Source organism: Herpailurus yagouaroundi, unplaced genomic scaffold (genome assembly GCF_014898765.1).
Source record: "Herpailurus yagouaroundi ecotype Mexico unplaced genomic scaffold, PumYag 185, whole genome shotgun sequence".
NCBI classification, from domain to species: domain Eukaryota; kingdom Metazoa; phylum Chordata; class Mammalia; order Carnivora; family Felidae; genus Herpailurus; species Herpailurus yagouaroundi.
This window is the reverse complement of record NW_024412416.1, coordinates 19,669,833-19,687,943: the sequence shown is the minus strand read 5'-3', so window position 1 is coordinate 19,687,943 and position 18,111 is coordinate 19,669,833. Positions and strand designations below refer to the sequence as shown.

Below are 18,111 nucleotides of genomic sequence, written 5' to 3'. Positions count from 1 at the left end.
GTGTGTGTGTATACATATATATATATATATATATATATACAGTATTTCATATAATAGCTTTATTGAAATATAGTGAACTATAATCCACATACCATAAAATCCTCCCTTTAAAGTGTTTTTGTATATTTTTATAAACAGATGGAGGTGAGCCTTTTTTATTCCTTCCACCAAAACCTCTTCATTAAACTTCATAAACTTTGTAAGTCAGGTTCACTGGCCCTTATGTGGAAAAAACTTCCACTGGGTTGGGGCTGGAGGGAGGGCAGAGACTGAAATGTATTTCTTTCTTAATTTTTTTTTTTTTTAGGTCTCTCTTTCTTTACTATGTTTTGACTAAAGAATTTCTCCCTGCATGTTTTCAATATAAGGGCGGGGGAGGATTAATAAATTCTTTATTGTTAATAACTTCTTATGCCCAAAGAAAACCCAAGAATTCAAAAGTATTAGCTCAGAGTTCTTAGCCTAACAAAAACTTTCCCCCACTTCTACCCTCTTTGTCTCCAATTGTAAATTCCCCTCTCAAAGATTTTTAATGCTTCACTCAAAATATGAGGCAAAGAAAAGCTTTATTACTGCTGGTACTTTCCTATTGGCAAATTCAACCGTAGTCTTCCTTAATTCTGGTTCTTCCTTTGAATAATAGGAATAATCCTGTTTGTTCATTACCAATTCAATTCATCAAGGGGAAATGCTGCACTGAAGATAGTGAATGATGATAAAGCCATTTATTGGCATTAGCCAGGATTATCGTGTGCCTGGGACACAATTACTGTTGCCTGGGCTTTGCTGGTGACATCTGGAGGCAGAGTCCTGACAGTGCTGGCCCCAAGCAGCTAAGCAGGTGGATTTGTTGTTCTTTCTTTACAATCTCAGGAGGCTGATGGAAAGAAAAACCAAAGAATTTGGATTTGGATGTCTTTTAAGACCTCCCTGCTGGAAATTAAGGAATTAATGGAACTGCTTGGTTTTTGTCCCAGTAAACTTGAACAGGCATGCTGAGTGTCCTGAATAGTAAATAATACATTCTGGCTAAATGCTTTGTCCAAAGCAGGCCAACGTTTTTCAATCATCCTGCCCCTGGACGGCAGTTCTGTCGAGTGTGGACCCAGTCCTGGTCTGGGGTAGCCCCAGCTATGTTCTCCTTCTACTTTTCTGTGGTTCTTCCACATTCACATGTCTCATCTCCCCCAGAGCGAGGGCAGACTCTGGGGATGGTTAGCGTGGAGGGAGCTGACACTGGGGACCGGGCCACACACTAGGACCTCTTTCTACTTCTCCGGGCCCCTCCTCATGTGACCAAGTTATAGCACTGTTCATAATTGCAAATTGGAAACAACCTAAATGCCCACCAATAGGAGACTGTTAAATGATTCAACGTCTCTCTGCTGCAGGGATGGGAAGGTCATCGAGATGCCTTGCTAATGGAAGAAGCAAGGTTCAGAAGGTGTAGCAGGTGTGTTGATAAAGGGGACAGGACAAAATATATATGCTCATATCTGCTTGGTAAAGAATAAAAAGAATAAAATGCTTCTGGAAGGGTACATAAGAAACAAGTAATGGGGTCACTTGTGATGAGAAAGATGGTGGCCAGGGGACAGGGCTAGAGGAAGACTTCCACCATATTCCCTTTTATACTTTTGGATTTTTAGCTATTCATATTCATTCATATTTATTACTTATTCAGAAACATAAACCCAAAGCCCCAAGTATCCCGTTTTTTTAATGTTTTTTCTTTAAGTATACAACCTCCCCCTTTTTTTCATTAAACTTAGATTTCTTCTCAAATTGTATATGTGAGGGTCACCTGCGTGGCTCAGTCGGTTAAGCATCCAACTTCGGCTCAGGTCATGATCTCACAGTTTGTAGATTCAAGCCCCTGTGCTGCCAGCTCAGAGCCTGGAGCCTGCTTTGGATTATGTGTGTGTCTCTCTCTCAAAAATAAATAAACATTAAAAAACAAATTTTTAATTATATATCTGAAAGGTAACATATGCTGTGGCTTAAAAACAAAACAGAACAAAAATCCGACAGTCCCTAAGGGAATACAGTAAAAATGAAGTCTCTTTCCTGTTCCTGAACTGCAGCCTCCCCTCCTACCATCCCAAGACAGCTCCTCCTGCTGGTTTCTTAATATTTTTTTTTCCTTTCAGTTTTATTGAGATATGACTGGCACTCAGCATTGTAGAAGTTTATGATGTACAGGGGTACCTGGGTGGCTCATTCGGTTAAGGGTCTGACAGGATCTTGCACAATGAATTCAAGCCCAGCATCGGCTCTCTGCTGTCAGCACAGAGCCCTCTGCGGAAACTCTGTCCCCCTCTCTCTCATTGCCCCTCCCCCCCAAATGAATAAACATTAAAAAAAAAAAAAGAAAAGAAACTATTTTAAAAAAAAATTTTATGTTTATTTACTTCTGAGACAGAGACAGAGCATGAGTGGGGGAGGGGCAGAGAGAATCAGAAGCAGGCTCCAGGCTCCGAGCTGTCAACACAGAGCCCGACACGGGGCTTGAACTCACAAACCGTGAGATCATGACCTGAGCCGAAGTTCGTCGCTCAACCGACTGAGCCACCCAGGCTTCCCGAAAAGAAACTATTTTAAAAAAAGAAGAAGAAGTTTATGATGTATAGCATAATGACCTGACTTACCTAGATTGTGTGTAGTTACCACAATAAGTGAGTCAATATCCATTGTCTCATACACACACACACACACACACACACACACAAATGATTTTTCTCCTTGTGCTGAGAACTTTGAGGATCTACTGTCTTGGTTTCTTTGAATTCCTCCTGCTCCCCCTCCCTCCGCTGGGTGCTTGCTGATCCTGAGCTCAGAGCAGCCTCTTTTGTTTGTCCTACCAAAGCCCTATCTGAAAATACGAGTCTAATTTTAGTGGTGAGGGCTTTCGTGGGTGTTTTGGGAGACACGATACAGGGCGGAAACAGGTCTTGACTCAAATGACAGCTTACAGAGCCTTGTTCCCTGTCGTGTGGTCCTCGTGCTCCCCCTTAATCGGTTCCTCACCCTGCAGTTAACGTGCCCGGCTCCTCTGTGGTTTTGAAATCTGGCTCTAATTTGGTCTTCAGAAGTTGAGAACAGATGACAGTTCATAATCAGGGACTGTGTTTTCTGCACCTGCACCCGGGTGAAGTGCTTCTCATGGTGTTAGGGAAATGGTCACGGAGTGTCTAAAAGAACCAGGCCCTTTGGAAGTCCATGTACTGGGAAATAGCTCAGGAATATTTTTGCAAATTCAAGGACCTGCATCCTCTAGCCCTGGCCAGGCCGGGAAAGGCCCAGGTGACGTGGGGCCTGACTTGGAACAGCTTGAGGGCTGCAGGCTTTCAGGGCCTGGGACCTTGGTTGGCTAGAGTGTGGCTCTGTGCCACATTGTGTAACTGAATCAAAATCAGACACCATTTAGAAGAGCACAATAAGGGGCACCTGGGTGGCTCAGTCCATTAAGTCTGCTCAGGTCACGATCTCACCATTGATGGGGTTGAGCCCCGTGTCGGGCTCTGTGCAGAAACCTCAGAGCCTAGAGCCTGCTTCAGATTCTGTGTTTCCCTCTCTCTCTGCCCCTCCCCTGCTTGCACTCTGTCTCTCTCTCAAAAATAATTAAACATTAAAAAATTTAAAAAAAAAAAGGGGGGGTACAACACAGTAAGTTTTAAGTGTGGCCTGGTATTTGCAAGCCAGTCCTGCCTCTGTCCTCCTAGGACAGTATGGGTTTTAGCCCACAGGCTTCTGGGGTATGTGGACAAGCAGGAGCCCGTGTTGTAGAATTTAGGGAGTCCAAGGGATTCCTGGAACTGGAATAAAAGATAAAGTTATACCGGCAGAGCTGACCATGTGGCAAAAATAGTGTATAGACAGATATCTAAAGACAGATGGCCTGCCTTTCAGAGGAAAGAAGTGGAATAGTGTGAACAGAAGTGACAATAAAAACACAAATCACTTAGGGACTAATCAGAGCAATAATTCCCGTCACCTAAAGCATTCCGATTGCCAAGAAACCCAATGATAGAAAATGAAGAGGAAGCCAGAGATTTTTCCCAGGTGACACAGATGCGAAGCTGGCAAAGACACTGTCCCTAGCTTGGGTCACCATGGCCTGTCATGAGGGTTCATTGAGGTGGCTCACAGCTACATGGTTGCTGGGGTGGAGAGGCAGTGAGTCCTTCAGCATGAACAGTGTGTCCCCTGCTGGCCACATTGGACCTTGGCCTCTCATTTGCACAAGAATAACAGCAATGACCTCCTCAATATGGTCTCACCTCCCTGAATGCTGGGAACACATAGTTAGGAAGGGAAGCTCAGACCCGTGGTGCGTGTAGCTGGGCCAGCCCCAGGCATATCTAACTTGGCTTCTACTGTGTTTTATGAGATCAGGGATTTCACCTACAAATTGCAGGCCAGATTTCCACTTCTCTGTACACCTGGGAAGACCTAGCAGCATGGGCCATCATTCCCACATGGAAGTAGACGGTGGGGTCCCCACCCCTGTTCACTCATGGCTGGGCACACTGCCCTTACCCCTCCTCCCCAAGCTTCTCACTTCCCCATGCACAATCCATCCTCTGTGCCATTCATCCTGGCTTTTTTTTTTTTAAGTTTATTTATTTTGAGAAAGAGAAGAGAGAGAAAGTGCGCAAGCATGAGCAGGGGAGGGGCAGAGAGAGAGAATCCCAAGCAGGCTCCACACTGCCAGCACAGAGCCTCAAGTGGGGGTTGAACTTACGGACCGAGAGATCGTGACCCAAGCCAAAATCAAGAGTTAGATGCCCAACTGACTGAACCACCCAGGTGCCCCTATCCTGCCATTTTTGAAGACATCCTCTCTACACCCAGCATCTGGGGACATTTGGGTTTGCACTGCTATTCCCACCCTACCACACTTCCCACCCACCTTGGCGGGCTACATAGGAAGGATCCCAAGACCAATCTTCGTGTGATCCAGGGTCAAGGATGCAAATAGCAGGACTCCTCGGTATATGGAATCCAGCTTTCACATTTGGAAGCAAATGGGAAAAGGCTCAGGGCCAGGCCCCAGGTCCACCCACTGGATAGTCCAAGAGGGCAAGGAAGCCAATCAGCAGAGCCATGTGAGACTGGGGGACAGAGAACATGGCCTGGGCAGTTGGCACGTCCTTGGTTCTCCGGTGACTAGATGGTGGGTGAAGAGCCCCCAGGAGGAGCCCTGCGCCTGGTTCTTCTGTGAGTGATGGTGGCCTCGGGCCAGGCCATCAGAAAGTCCTGAGGGAGGTTTCATGGCTGTCCGGTAACTCTGGGCTTGGTGTCTTCCAGGGAAATTGAAAGAATGGAGCCTCATCTTGTACGGCACAGCGGAGCACCCATACAACACTTTCATTTCCCATCAGTCTCGCTCTCGGATGCTGGAGCTTTCGACCCCGGAGCTGGAGCCACCCAAGGCCGCTCTGTCACCGCCCCAGGCCGAGGTTCCTGAGGACGAAGAAGACTACACAGGTAATGAACCCAAAGCCGAGGGAGATGGCAAACCTCAGCGAGTTTTGGTTTTCCACTGTTGGCTCTTAAAACGTGGGGCTATACCTGGCAAAGGCGGGGATTGTGATGGTAGGTCTTCCTCCCTTCCTGGAAGTTGTAATAATGATGGCAATTTACACCCACACAGCTCCTTCCACCCAGGGCTCTCCTAATATCTTACAGACCAGTAAGTATGCTTCGAACCAGTAAGTATTCTCCAACCTTACAAGGCTGGGAAACAGAAGGTTCTATATGCCCAACCAGAACTGGGACTTGCCTCCTGGTTAATGAGCCCCCTCCTGGGGCACCCACTTATTTCAGAGTCCCACGTCTCATGCCTCAACCTCCTGACCCTCTCAAATCCATCCACTTTCTGTCCTTATGGCCAGAATGTGGGAAGGACGAGGGTCGAAATGGGCCCAGAAAGGTTGGGTTGAATGAGCATAGCCAGATAGCCAGGAGAGGAACTTACAGTGCTGGTCTTGACTGGCCTTGAGAGCTGGGATGAAGACTCCAGGAGAGAGTCTTAGCTCTCAATGTCAGTAGATAACTGATGCCACTGGAAGGAACTTAAGAATCTCACAGGAGAGGCACCTGGGTGGCTCCGTCGGTTGAGCATCCGACTCTTGATCTTAGCTCAGGTCTTGATCTCAGGGTCATGAGTTCAAGCCATGCATTGGTGTGGAGCCTACTTAAACAACAACAACAAAAAAATCTCACAGAAAGTAAAGATGCCTCGTGCAAATGCTTCTTCTCCAGCCATACCATTGCTGGGAGGTAGGAGGTGCCCCTGGCTCTGGACATCCAGCGCCCGCATGGAGGCAGCAGCCTGGAGAGGGCTTTCGGCATATCTAGCCTCTGGGCTGGGCGCAGTCATGATTAGCATATTAGGTAGAAAGCTGTTCCTTTCCCTCTACACCAACCCACAGTGATTTGTGAGAAGCTGAGTGTTTCTGGTTGGGCATATTTTGCTTAGCTAAATATTACAGCTGTTTGATAAATGATGGGTGATATCTAAGGATATTGATGTTTTGAATTATCTAATAGCTTCTGAAAAAAGAAAAGTAACAAAATGGAGAATTCCACTGATACATATCAAGCATAAATTACGGTTGATTCCATTTTAAATTTCTTCTACCATTCCTTTAAAATGGAGCATTGAATTATGTATGGATTAATCTGCTCTGTTTCCACCTGCGATTTATAAATGGTGGCAAGATTCAGTAATTATTAATAAAGGACTGATTTTTTTTTTCCTTAAAATCTGCTACTGATTCTACCCTTACACTGTCCTGGAATCTCACAATATGACTGCCCTGTAGCCCAAGTCACTTAGTCTTTCCCAAGTATGGCCTAGATGGATAGAGGATGTCTCTGTGGGAATGGAAAGTGTTCCTGACTCTCGGGGAAGGTCCCTACAATCTTGGGGCAAGTGGGATGGGCAGGCCAGTAACAGCAGGTAGAGACAGAGATGGGGAGAGAGCAAGAGTGGGGTGATGTGGAGGGCAATGGGAGAGGAGGGGAAAAGGAGGAGGAGGAGCGGGGGAGGAGGAAGCAGCCATGTTAGATTCCATAGTCAAGGGGCGCCTGGGTGGCTCAGTGGGTTAAGTGTCTGACTCTCAGCTTCAGCTTAGATCATGATCTCACAATTTCATGATTTCAAGCCCCTCATTGGGCTGTGTGCTCACAGTGCAGAGTCTGCTTGGGATTCTCTCTGTCTCTCCCTCTCTCTCTACCCCTCCCCCACTCATGTTGTCTCTGCCTGTCTCAAATAAATAAACTTAAAAAAGATCTTTTTTAATATATAAAAAATAAAAAAGATTCCACTTTCAAGGGCTTGTCCATGCCTCTTCCAGAAGCTCAGTCACAGATAAGCCTCAGGGCAGAAACTCAGGGTAAGAGACAGGGTGGAGGGAAGGGTGATTTTGAGGTAGGCCCATGATTATTATCAGCTTTCTGCAGTTTTAGCACAGAGGTGCAGCAGGTTGAAGCAGGGATTTTCCGGGGTGGTCATACTAGGAAGAAGGTTCTTAAGAATTTGGAGAACTGGCATGGGCAGAGGTGCACAGGGGTGATGAGTGCAGCCTGGTGGTACTCCACCTGGGCCCTGTGCACCAGAGAGCAGTTACCATGTCAGGAAGGGGTAGAGAGGTCTGATGGAACAGTGGTCCCAGGGGTCAGCAGCAGGGGGCACAGGACAGCACTGCGTCCAAGGTAGTGGTGGAGTCTGGGGTCCCCAAAGTAAAAGAGTATGTGGAAATCCAACTTAGAGAGGAGGGCTTGGAGATCGGGAGGCTGGTGAGTCCAGCAGGAAGTGGGGGGCAGTAGCCACATGGGCTGGGTGAGGTACCAGGGAAACTGGGGTCGATGGCCTACTGCTGGGACAGAGCCGCCTGGTGGCTGAGGAGCAGTGGGAGGTCCCTGGAGAGCAAGCACCAGACATGGCAGAGAGCAAGGCTGCCCCAGGGACCCACCTAGGATGCTTGGTTGAAGAGCAGGCCCAGGGCTGGGCCCCACCTCAGAGGTGGATTCAGCAGGTCTGGGGATGCTCAGTGGCTGTCCTGGGTGACTCCAGGTAGTGTGATGATGATGGCAGGACATAGGGTGGTGCTCAGGCTGCTATGAGAGAGTGGCCTCCAGGGAAGGACAGAATGTCATGAGGATGAAGGGAAGCTAAGGTCAGTGCAGGACAGTGTGGTCAGCCCCACGGGACTGAGGGAAGCCAAGAGCCCATGCAGCCTTTGCCTGGATGCATTCCAGGACAGCTCAACAGGCACAGGGGAATTGATTCGCAGGACACGTGGCATGCCCAGTGCAGGACATTGTCAGGTCATGGACTTTGGGCACATTAGCACTCACCCAGCAGAATACAGCCATCAGGGAAGAGATCAGACCTGCAGTGAAAGTGGTCTGTTATTCTCTTCCGTACCTCCCGTCTGCAGTCAGCCACCTTTGTCCCTGCCACTCCACTTCATGTCTGCTGGTGTGCCAGTGACATGCCAGCACACTCTTCCTGGACAGCATGAACAGCAGGGGAAAGATCGTGATACTTAGGCAGTCCTAAGTATCTAAGCGTCTTCAGAAACTGGTCTAAGCGTCTTATGACAAAGGCCATTGAGAATTCCCAAGTTGCTTTCTAACATTTGTTTGTGGGGATTTTTTTAAGTTAATTTATTTATTTTGAGAGAGAGAGAGAGAGAGAGAGAGAGAGAGAGAGAGAGAAGAAGAGAGAGAGAGAGAGAGAGAGAGAGAGCACTTGCAAGCATACAAGCAGGGGAGAGGCAGGGGCGGGGTGGGGGGGAGAGAGAGAATACCAAGCAGGCTCTGCAGATGCTTACCCAACTGAGCCACCCAGGTGCCCCTGTTTGTGGGTTGTTGTTTTTTTAATCCTGGATTTTCTCCACAAAAGATTTAAGGTAGAGATTTCAAATAAGCCTGTGTCATTCTAACACCCAGTAGGTGGGAGTTGGCAGACTGTCAGCATATGAATCACACTCCCCCTTGTATCTGGAACCTTGGGAAATGACACAGGATGGCAGTGGGTCTTTGAAGAATTTTCATGCTAATTGAGGAAAGAGGAAAAACAAATACAAATGGCAACAAAAATAACATATGCTTACCCAGAGAATGTGTTACAGCTGTACCAGAAAACACACACACACACACACACACACACACACACACACACAAAATCTTAGGAGTGATGGAGTAAGCAGGATAAGTGGTAAATCTACCAACCAGGTAGATTTAATCCAAGAACAATTCATCGAGAGGCGAATTTTGACATTGGGCTTTTGGAGACAACTCAAGTAGACAGCTGTAGGAGAGGTGCTTACAGACGCTCATCTAAGCGTCCTGCCTTGGACAATATCTTACCACACTCTTCACTGGGGCTGGACACGGCTGGTTAGCCAGATGCCCTGATGGGGTTTTGCTGTTACTGTTAGGGGGACCCCAGCCTTGTGTGGAGCTCCCTTGGGGTTATTAACTAACTTCTCCACCACAAAGAGGCCCCAGGAGGGAGGAGGAAGGTGAAGTCCACATGCCATGAACCAGGCCTTCTCCCAAGGCTGTCCCTCTCTTGGTACGTCCTAGACTGTTCTGTTTGTGGATGGTGAGGTTACCTGCACTTTCCCAATTTCCACCCATATTTCTTTCATCCATTCTCCTACCCTTCAGCTTCTCAGCAAATATTTAGTTGGCACCTGCCCTATGCCAGACACCTTTCTAGGTGCTGGGAATATAGCAATAAACACCCTAGTCCAGATCCAGCCTCTTGAAGCTTCTGTGTCCCGTGCTGGGAGAGAGTAGGGAAATTGGTCTGTCTCTTCCCTGTCCCCCCCCCAAACCTCCTTAAGATTAAAGAAACTGTTTACTTTATCAGGTAAGACAGACCTCCTGCCTCCATTGGCCTTGGGGAGAAACCACTACAGAAGGCAGATGGTCCTCATGGTGGTGTATCCTGAGGCCCCCACGACTCGGGCTGGGTGGAAGGTCAGAGCCCAGTGGCCAAACTCATAGGTGTCTTCTGCGCAGTGGCTAATTGAAAAACAATGTGCCAGGAAGCAAGGATTTGCTTGGAAATCTGAAAATGGCCCGGAATGAGGTGGACAAGAATCAAATCAAATGAGAACTGACTGCAAAATAGCCTGACAGTCTGGAGCTGGGGAAGGGGGCGGGGTGAGGGTAGCCTCCATGATAAGCTTTGTGCATGTCAGGCCGAGCACTAGAACTCTACCCGCAGCAGAGCCCTCCCCAGCCCAGACCAGTGTATTCCCAGGGACAAGCTCAGCTTTGAAAGGGGTTCACAGTGGGACCCACAATGAAAACTTTGGAAATATCAACAACAGTAAACCTTCAGGGAGGGAAGCAAAATAAACCGGGTCTAACACTAGGAAGGTCCGCAGGCCCTTTAAGGACGAATGAAGAGGGCTTTGTGTACCTCAGCAAAGACCCATTGTGGGCAACAGAGAATGGGGACTTTTGTCTGTGCCTGCATCCCCATGAAATGCTGGTGGCCAGCAAATCACCTCTTCTTTGCTTCTGAACTCACTCCCCACCCCTTCCAACAACTCAAACCTTACAGAAGGCTTTTTTCTTCTAAAGACTCTAAAGCCTTTGTAATACCCCACTGGGCACCTCCCCACATGGGGCAGTTTTCTGGAACCATTGCCCAGAGTAGGAGGGTGAGGGACGAGGCGGGCAGGCGGTCCCACCATAGTGCTGGTCTTCAGCATGATGTGGTCATGTCCTTCAGGCCAGGCGAAGGGGACATCTGTGGACCTGCCCCACCCCGGCCTGAGGGCACTAGACATTTCTAACTGGGCTCATCTGTGTGGCCCACCTGCAGGGCAGACCACCTGCAAGAGTGAGGCTTGCTAGAGTCCACTGAGCTCCCTACATTTCTCTCCAACACTTTTCCAACAACACACAGGCCCCCAGAGTCAGAATTTGGGGATGGCAGGGGACTTGGAGGAGAAGGAGGGAAGCAAAAAGGTTTGCAGAGAAAGGCCCAGCCCAACCCATACCCACCCAGGGGCAGCCCCACCCAGACCAGCTCCACCCAGGGACAGCCCCACCCAGCTCAGCCCCGCCCAGGAACAGCCCAGCCCAGCTCAGCCCCGCCCCGGGACAGCCCCACACAGCGGTCCTGGGCTTGCAGATCTATCCTATTCCCACCAGTGCATGTAGTGAATCGTCTCTCCCATCCTTTCCATGATCCTCACCGCTTGGCAGCAGTTTCCCTGATGCCTTTGATGCCCCATACTGCCTTGCTTTGTCCTTCACGTCAGGAATCTAGAGAGATGGCTGGTGCCAGCATCATGACCCTGTTGCAGAGGAATGCCCCGAAGAAGGCACCACCAGCCTCTCTCCTGGTATCTCACAGTGCTCGTCTTTTTGTGGGTCTGGGTCCCCACCTACTGCTGGCTGTTTTCCTTCTCAGGCTGCCCCATTTGAGAGCTAGGCTCAGCTCTCAGCCGTAGCCAGATTGCCATGGGGTGGGCACTCTGTCCAGCTGAGGTCCTGCCGGCCAGCCCCAGCAGATCCACCACTCTCTAGGGAAGCTAATCCCGACCCACCTAGGCTGTGACAACCTGACTCAGGGTCTTAGGGGACTGCATTTGGTTGACAAAGCATCTCTCTGGGTGAAAGGAAATGCTTATGTCTTTAAGGTGTGTGCCATCCGGAGTGTGGTGACAAAGGCTGTGATGGCCCCAATGCAGACCAGTGCTTGAACTGTGTCCACTTCAGCCTGGGGAGTGCCAAGACCAGCAGGTAATGGGCTGGGACTTCTGATCACATGTCCTGGAGTTCCTCGACATACCGCTAAGGTGACCTGATTCAAGCCGTCTCAGCCCCCGGCAGCCTAGTACCCTACTTATGAATCAATGTAAAACCCCAAAAAGGAAATCACATTGAGGTTTACTGCTTTGGAATTTCGTACGTATTAGTAACTTCTGGTCCTCATCACAAAGTAATTCATGAAATCAGAAGCTGTGTCATTGTGGTATCTGTGCTTATAAACCATTTTGTACCCATTTTGTTAAACAAAGATTGGTCAGACTGAGCATCCCAAGACTGACAACTTGGGAACTATAGACAAATGCCATGTTAGAGGCCAGCACTGTTCTGAAAGTCAGCCCTGTGGGCCGTGCCTGGAGAGCTCCCAGCCCCAGGTGTCCAGTCAGCGGTGCAACCACACAAGGTGGGACACATGGCCACCAGGGGCCCCGGCAATGGTGCAGCCATGCAGGGCTGCGGGCGTGTCTCTCCTGGTGTGCTTGAGCTCCCAGACACAGCCACACGTTCCCTGCACAGTACACAGGCAGCCAGCCTGATGCCTTTATGCATTGTCCAGTGAGTCTAACTCTCGAAGGGCACCATCGGTGACATTCTGGTAGAGCTCAAAATTCCAAAAGTCGAATACCATCATCCAGGTGCCACTGAGGCTTTGAAACAAAGGATTCCTGGGTTCTTGTCCAAGTCCTGGATCCTCTCCTGGGTACTTAGGAATCTCTCAGCTGTGTTCACCAGGATGATGGGCATCAATGGTTTAACCTTCACCCCCAGGCCTTGGCTCCCTGAGAGTTTTGCTAAGCTGGGGGTGCAGAGGGGTGGCTGGGATTTGCTCCCCAGCTAGCTATCCTGCCTCAGCAGGACCTGGCGGTGCTGCAGGCTCCAAGGGCCATGCGGGGCTGAGTTGCAAAGGCCCTCTGTGGCTTCTGCTCCCACAGGAAATGCGTGAACACGTGCCCTCCAGGCTACTTTGGGGACACAGCAGCGAGACGCTGTCGCCGGTGCTACAAGGGGTGTGAGACCTGCTCGGGCAGGAGCCCAACCCAGTGCCTGTCCTGCCGCCGTGGGTTCTATCACCATCAGGAGATGAACACCTGTGTGACGTTCTGTCCTGCTGGATTTTATGCCGATGAAAGTAAGTGCATGTCTGTGTGCGTAGAAGTGATGAGTCAGTCCCTCTCCCCCTCCCCTCACCCCCGCTCAGGGCTGGGGTCCCTTCTCCTGGGAGAATTTTCCCAGGGAATCCAGCACCAGCTTATGGACTGGGTAGTCAAAATTGGGGGAAAGCCCCTCCTCGGAAGAACTGCTGAGCTGAAATCAGGATTCAAGTTTGGGCAGAAGGTTTTCAGTCCTCCAAAAACCCAGAGGAGCCTACTGGCCAGTGTTAATTGGGCCCAGAAGAAACGGGTTAGTCTTGGTGGCCCATTTTACAGGTAGTGACCACACCCCTAAGAGATGGGGGTGCTCTCCTGGTCTTGAGGATGGGGAAACAAAGCTGAGAGGTGGCAAAACGCTCACAGCTAGTAATGGCACAGGTGGAACTTGAACTCAGCAGTGAGTGGGGGTGCTCTCCTGGTCTTGCAGATGGGGGGGGGGGGATCTGGGGCTCGTGACCCATGCCAGTGTGTCACCAACTCACCTTGCCCCAGAAGAGACAAAAGACAGGGTCTGGGTTAAATTGATGGAGGATAGTCCTCAAGTTCAAAGAAGCTACTGTTTTGACATTGGCAATTTGCAGGTGGAAGCCTTCCCACAGAGGCCCTTGCCAGGCAGGGGTGTTCATTGATCCAGCCTGTGACGGCATTAGTGTTCCTCCTATGGAGAAGGAGCCAGGAAATCTTTAAAGACAAATAAAGCCATCGAATAACCAGAATCTCTTTAGAGGAAAAACAAATAGTCTTGCAAGATGTGTTTCACAGCCTTTACAAACACCTGCCCTGGGCTGCCAGCCAGACCTGCTTTCAGGGTGGAGTTTCCTTCATCCCCACCCTGCTTCCAAGACAAGAATCAGCCACCCTTACTGACCCAGCATCTCCCCTGAACACCTGCTGCTGCTGCGCGTGCACACGTGCATGCGTGCGTGCGTTTGTGTGTGTCTGAGTGAGTGTGTAATACCACGTGCGGGGCCCTGAGGAGGAGGCACAGAGGGCAGCAAGCAGCCCTTAGTGTCCAGGCACAACGCCAGGTGGCGTTGATGAGATGCCAGAGGGAAAGACCAGATAATAACTTAGGGAAAAGCACATGGGAGTCATGGAGACCCAGCGTTTCCCCAGGAGGTGGGATGGGCATCATAGATTTATTTCTTGGTGTACGTAACTGCCAAGTTTCAATAAAGTCCCCTGTGAAGGCACCAGCAGGGCTCCCAGGCCTCTTCAGGCTCCATCCTGTCACTTTCTTATATATATACATAGATAAAGATAGATATAGATGATATAGATAGAGACAGAGATAGAGATAGAGATAGAGATAGAGATAGAGATAGAGATAGATAAAGACTGGCACCTAATTAATCTCAAGCTTGGTCAGCCAGGAACTGGCTCTAGTCCTTGTTGAAATAAACAGAAGCAGACGATGTCTCCTCTGCCAAGGGCCCACTCCAAAGCCTCAGAATGGTGTAAGGACTTTAATTTACTCCAGAAAGGAGAGGTGAGAGGCCTCTGATCCCACACCTGGGCCTGCCCTGGCTATTTTATTACTCCATCATCCCTCCTGGAAGCTGACACCGGTGACGAGCTATGCCAGCAACCCTGCTTTGAAATGCCAGAGTCCTCTTTGCCCAGATTCGATTCACATCTATTTTTCTCCTTCTCTTCTCCTCATTTTTCTCCAGGTCAGAAAAATTGCCTTAAATGCCACCCAAGCTGTAGGAAGTGTGTTGATGAACCAGAGAAATGTACTGTCTGTAAAGAAGGATTCAGGTAAAACCCTCCCTTCAAACCTGAAGAATGGCAAAGAGTTTATGCTGTTTTTCGTTTTCTTGGTTTACCAAGTTTGGGCAACTTTTTCCGAAAAGCAGAGGCCCAAAGCCTTTCAGGGTGAAGATTCTGAGTCTGTAGAAATCAGAATTCCACTTGGAGATTGATGTTTAAAATAGGAAGTTAGAAGACAGGCAAGGCAAAATCTCTATCCTTTATGCTGCACTGGGGAACTGATAAACACAGGAATCGATGCTACCGTAAAAAGCAGGGCTGGCTGCTGGAAAGGTGAGATTCTGACAGAGCTCCCGTTTTTAGGCACCAGTAACCCCCCCCCCCCCCCCCCCCCCCGTGTCCCTCCTGTCCACGTGAGGGGAGGTGGGGCATTGGGAAGCCCAGCCTCCCTCCTCTCCGTCCTCTGCCTTCTCTCTCTTCTTTTCCAGCTCAGATACCTCCTTCCAGCTCTGGGAGCTTGCTGCCTGGGAATGCTCTTTAGATTCCTGGTGTTCCCTGTCCCACCAAGCTCAGTACACATCTGCTTTAAAAACCTTTTACTGGGTTAAGGATTTTTATTAGAATACTTGGGAATGTTTGTGTAGCCCATTTAATGCAACTAAATTGCATTTAATGCAAAAGCAAATATATATTACCTGTTCCTCTAAGTTACCGTTTAGAGCTTAGGAAACGTTCTATTCGAAACTACCTTCTCTGAACGTTGCCATAGTCCAGGGACTAGAGCCAGGGTCTACATGTTAAGGAAGAAATGGAAGAGTCAGTGAGAGCAGCGCTCCCCGCCCCCCGCACCCCCGCTGCAGTGTGAGCAAGGAAATTCCCAGGATTCTTGTTAAAATGCAGATCCTGGGGGTTCCTGGGTGGCTCAACCAGTTAAGCATCCCACCCTTGATTTCAGCTCAGGTCGTGATCTCACAGTTTGTGACATCGAGCCCTGCATTGGACTCTGGGCCAACAGCTCAGAGCCCGCTTGGGACTCTGTCTCCCTCTCTGCCCCTCCTCCCCAACCCTCTCTCTCACAACTAAATAAAAGCATTTTTTTAAAAAATGCAGACCCTGGTCCAGCAGCTCTGGGCAGGCTCCCAAATGATGAGATGCTGCTGGTCCAGGTGAGAACGGCCCGTTCATGGTGAGGTACCAGAGGGTCTGCAGCCCCCCTACCCCACCCCAGCCTCCCTTCCACCCAGTTCCAGCCAGGGCTGGAGTTCACCAGTAGAGGTGGAATGCCTTTGGAGTAGGTTGTGATGAAAACCTGTAACAAGCGCTGTTCCAGGTGTTTTCACCAATATTGCCTCATTTAAATCCTCACAGCAATCTGTGACCGTGATATTACTGCTCCCATTTACTCACTGGGGAGAGAAACTGTTTCCCCAGGGAGCGTGATGTCGCTGCTTTCATGAGGTTCCCCTGAGCCCGCCCTTCTCTGCCAGCTCAGAGAGAAGAAGATCAGGAGAGAAGAGGGCCCACCGCCCAAACACCCAGGAGTCTGGGAAAAGAAAAGGAAGCAGGACCCATCAGAGTCACACATCACGCCTGCGGTCATTTAAACCCATTAGGTGGACAAGGCAGGATCAACAGTTAAAGGATGATGTGGTCAAGGAAGTAGGTCCCCAAGGGGAAAGGAGGCATTGAGCTGATGGCCACAGCAGGTGGCCTGGGACGGGCAGCTGTGATGGCACCTTTCACCTGGGCTCCCAAACCCCAGTCTGGTGACTTCAGGTGTCGGGAGCAGGGGGAGGCTCTGTGGTTCCAACTCACTGTAGCCTGTTTCCCACCCCGGAAGCACCGGTGAGTCCCAGGGAGCTGGTTCCTGTGTCGTGTGGGTCCAGTGGGAGAAAGGATGTCAGCTGTTCAGGTCAGGAATAGTGTCACAGACAGAAAATGCCTGTCAGGCAGAAGCCACACAGCCAGACGCAGCGGTTCCAGCCACCACAAGCATTCAGAGAGACACAGAAACTCGGAAAACATCGTCAGCCATAATCCACAGAAAGCTTCCTTTTATTGCCCAATATCCTTTTAAGCTGTGGCTTCAAATCATCGCTGTCAGGTTAAAGCAGTGAGAGCAGCCGAGCCGCTGACGCGCAGCCATCCATCTCTTTAGGGGGATAAATGCAGGAAGGGTTCGAGGGGGAACATCAGTTATCGAAGACTTGATTTAACTGCCAGTCTCGGTGGCCCCGGAGCCATGATGAGGAGGAGCCCTGGGCGGGCAGCCACCATCGATGAGAAGAGGCTCTCGGACCCACCGACCTCTCCCCACTAAACGCAGGATTCTCTGGATCTTGCAGACACACTTTCCGTGTGTCTAGTGGCAGACAGCTTACAACATGTGCCTCCAACGCTGTAATCTTGCACGCGGAAGCAATCACCGTAGCAGACACACCCCTGTGTGCCAGATACCATTGCAGTGATTCACTAGTAGTTGCTCACTGAGTCCTCAAAACAACCTTACAATGCGGGAGCCGTGATTGTCCCAGCGGACAGGAAAGGAGACAGGTGCAGAGAGGTTAGCCGGCTGGCCTGGGACCAGGGTTGCACAGCTAGGAAGTGCCAGAGGCAGGATCGTGGAGTGGGCAGTCCAGCCCCAGAGACCACTCTAGAATCCACACACTCGGCTGCATGGGCAAGAGAGGTGAGGGCAGGCGCCCACCAGGTGAGACAGGAAGGCAGGAACCACGTCAGGCAGGGCATGTGAGGCTCCAGGAGTGAATTTTATTTCAAGGTCATTGTGAAGCACCGAAGGTTTCAAGCAAGGCAGAGGCAGCAGTGGGTCCAGCTTTTGGGATCTGTCCTGCCACTGCCACCCCAGCTCACACATCATAAATGCTAACACTTTGCCGAAGGCTTGGGCCAGCCAGCCTGCCACCAGGGGTAACCTACACGTGCTCCATTTCTCCTCTTGAGGTTTGGTTTCGAGTTTGATTAATGTCAATGAAAAGAAGTCATCACAGCCCAAGAGAGCCTGAGAACTTGGCCTCCTGCACCAGGACCAAGTCCACAGGGATCTGAGGATGAAGCCTGGGGCTGCTGGCCACCTGGGCACAGAGGCTTTGCTCCCAGGGCCAGGGCATCCCTTCCTGGGGCCCTCCAGCTGGCCGCAGGACTCCTTTTCCTGCTTTCATTAGCTTGGAACCTCAAGTGACACAAAGAGCAACTTCCTTTGCCTTTCATGAAAGGCGATTAAGGGCAAATCATAATTAAAAAAAAAAATTTTATGTTTATTTATTTTTGAGAGATAGAGAGGGAGCGTAAGCAGGGGAGGGGCAGAGAGAAGGAGACACAGAGTCCAAAGCAGGCTCCAGGCTCTGAGCTGTCAGCACAGAGCCCCATGTGGGGCTCGAACCCACAAACTGTGAGATCATGACCTGAACCAAAGGAC

The 18,111-nt window shown here is 49.9% G+C and overlaps 1 protein-coding gene across 1 annotated transcript in view; it reads left to right on the top strand.

Annotated features, from left to right (window-relative positions):
- PCSK6 (proprotein convertase subtilisin/kexin type 6) overlaps nt 1-18,111 on the top strand; it is a 178,546-nt gene that overhangs the window by 143,262 nt on the left and 17,173 nt on the right. Inside the window, exons 18-23 of the mRNA XM_040493412.1 lie at nt 5,311-5,490; nt 5,657-5,695; nt 11,682-11,784; nt 12,744-12,940; nt 14,636-14,723; nt 17,637-17,641. Of these exons, the coding sequence (XP_040349346.1) occupies nt 5,311-5,490; nt 5,657-5,695; nt 11,682-11,784; nt 12,744-12,940; nt 14,636-14,723; nt 17,637-17,641 (612 nt within the window). The remainder of the gene's footprint in view (nt 1-5,310; nt 5,491-5,656; nt 5,696-11,681; nt 11,785-12,743; nt 12,941-14,635; nt 14,724-17,636; nt 17,642-18,111) is intronic.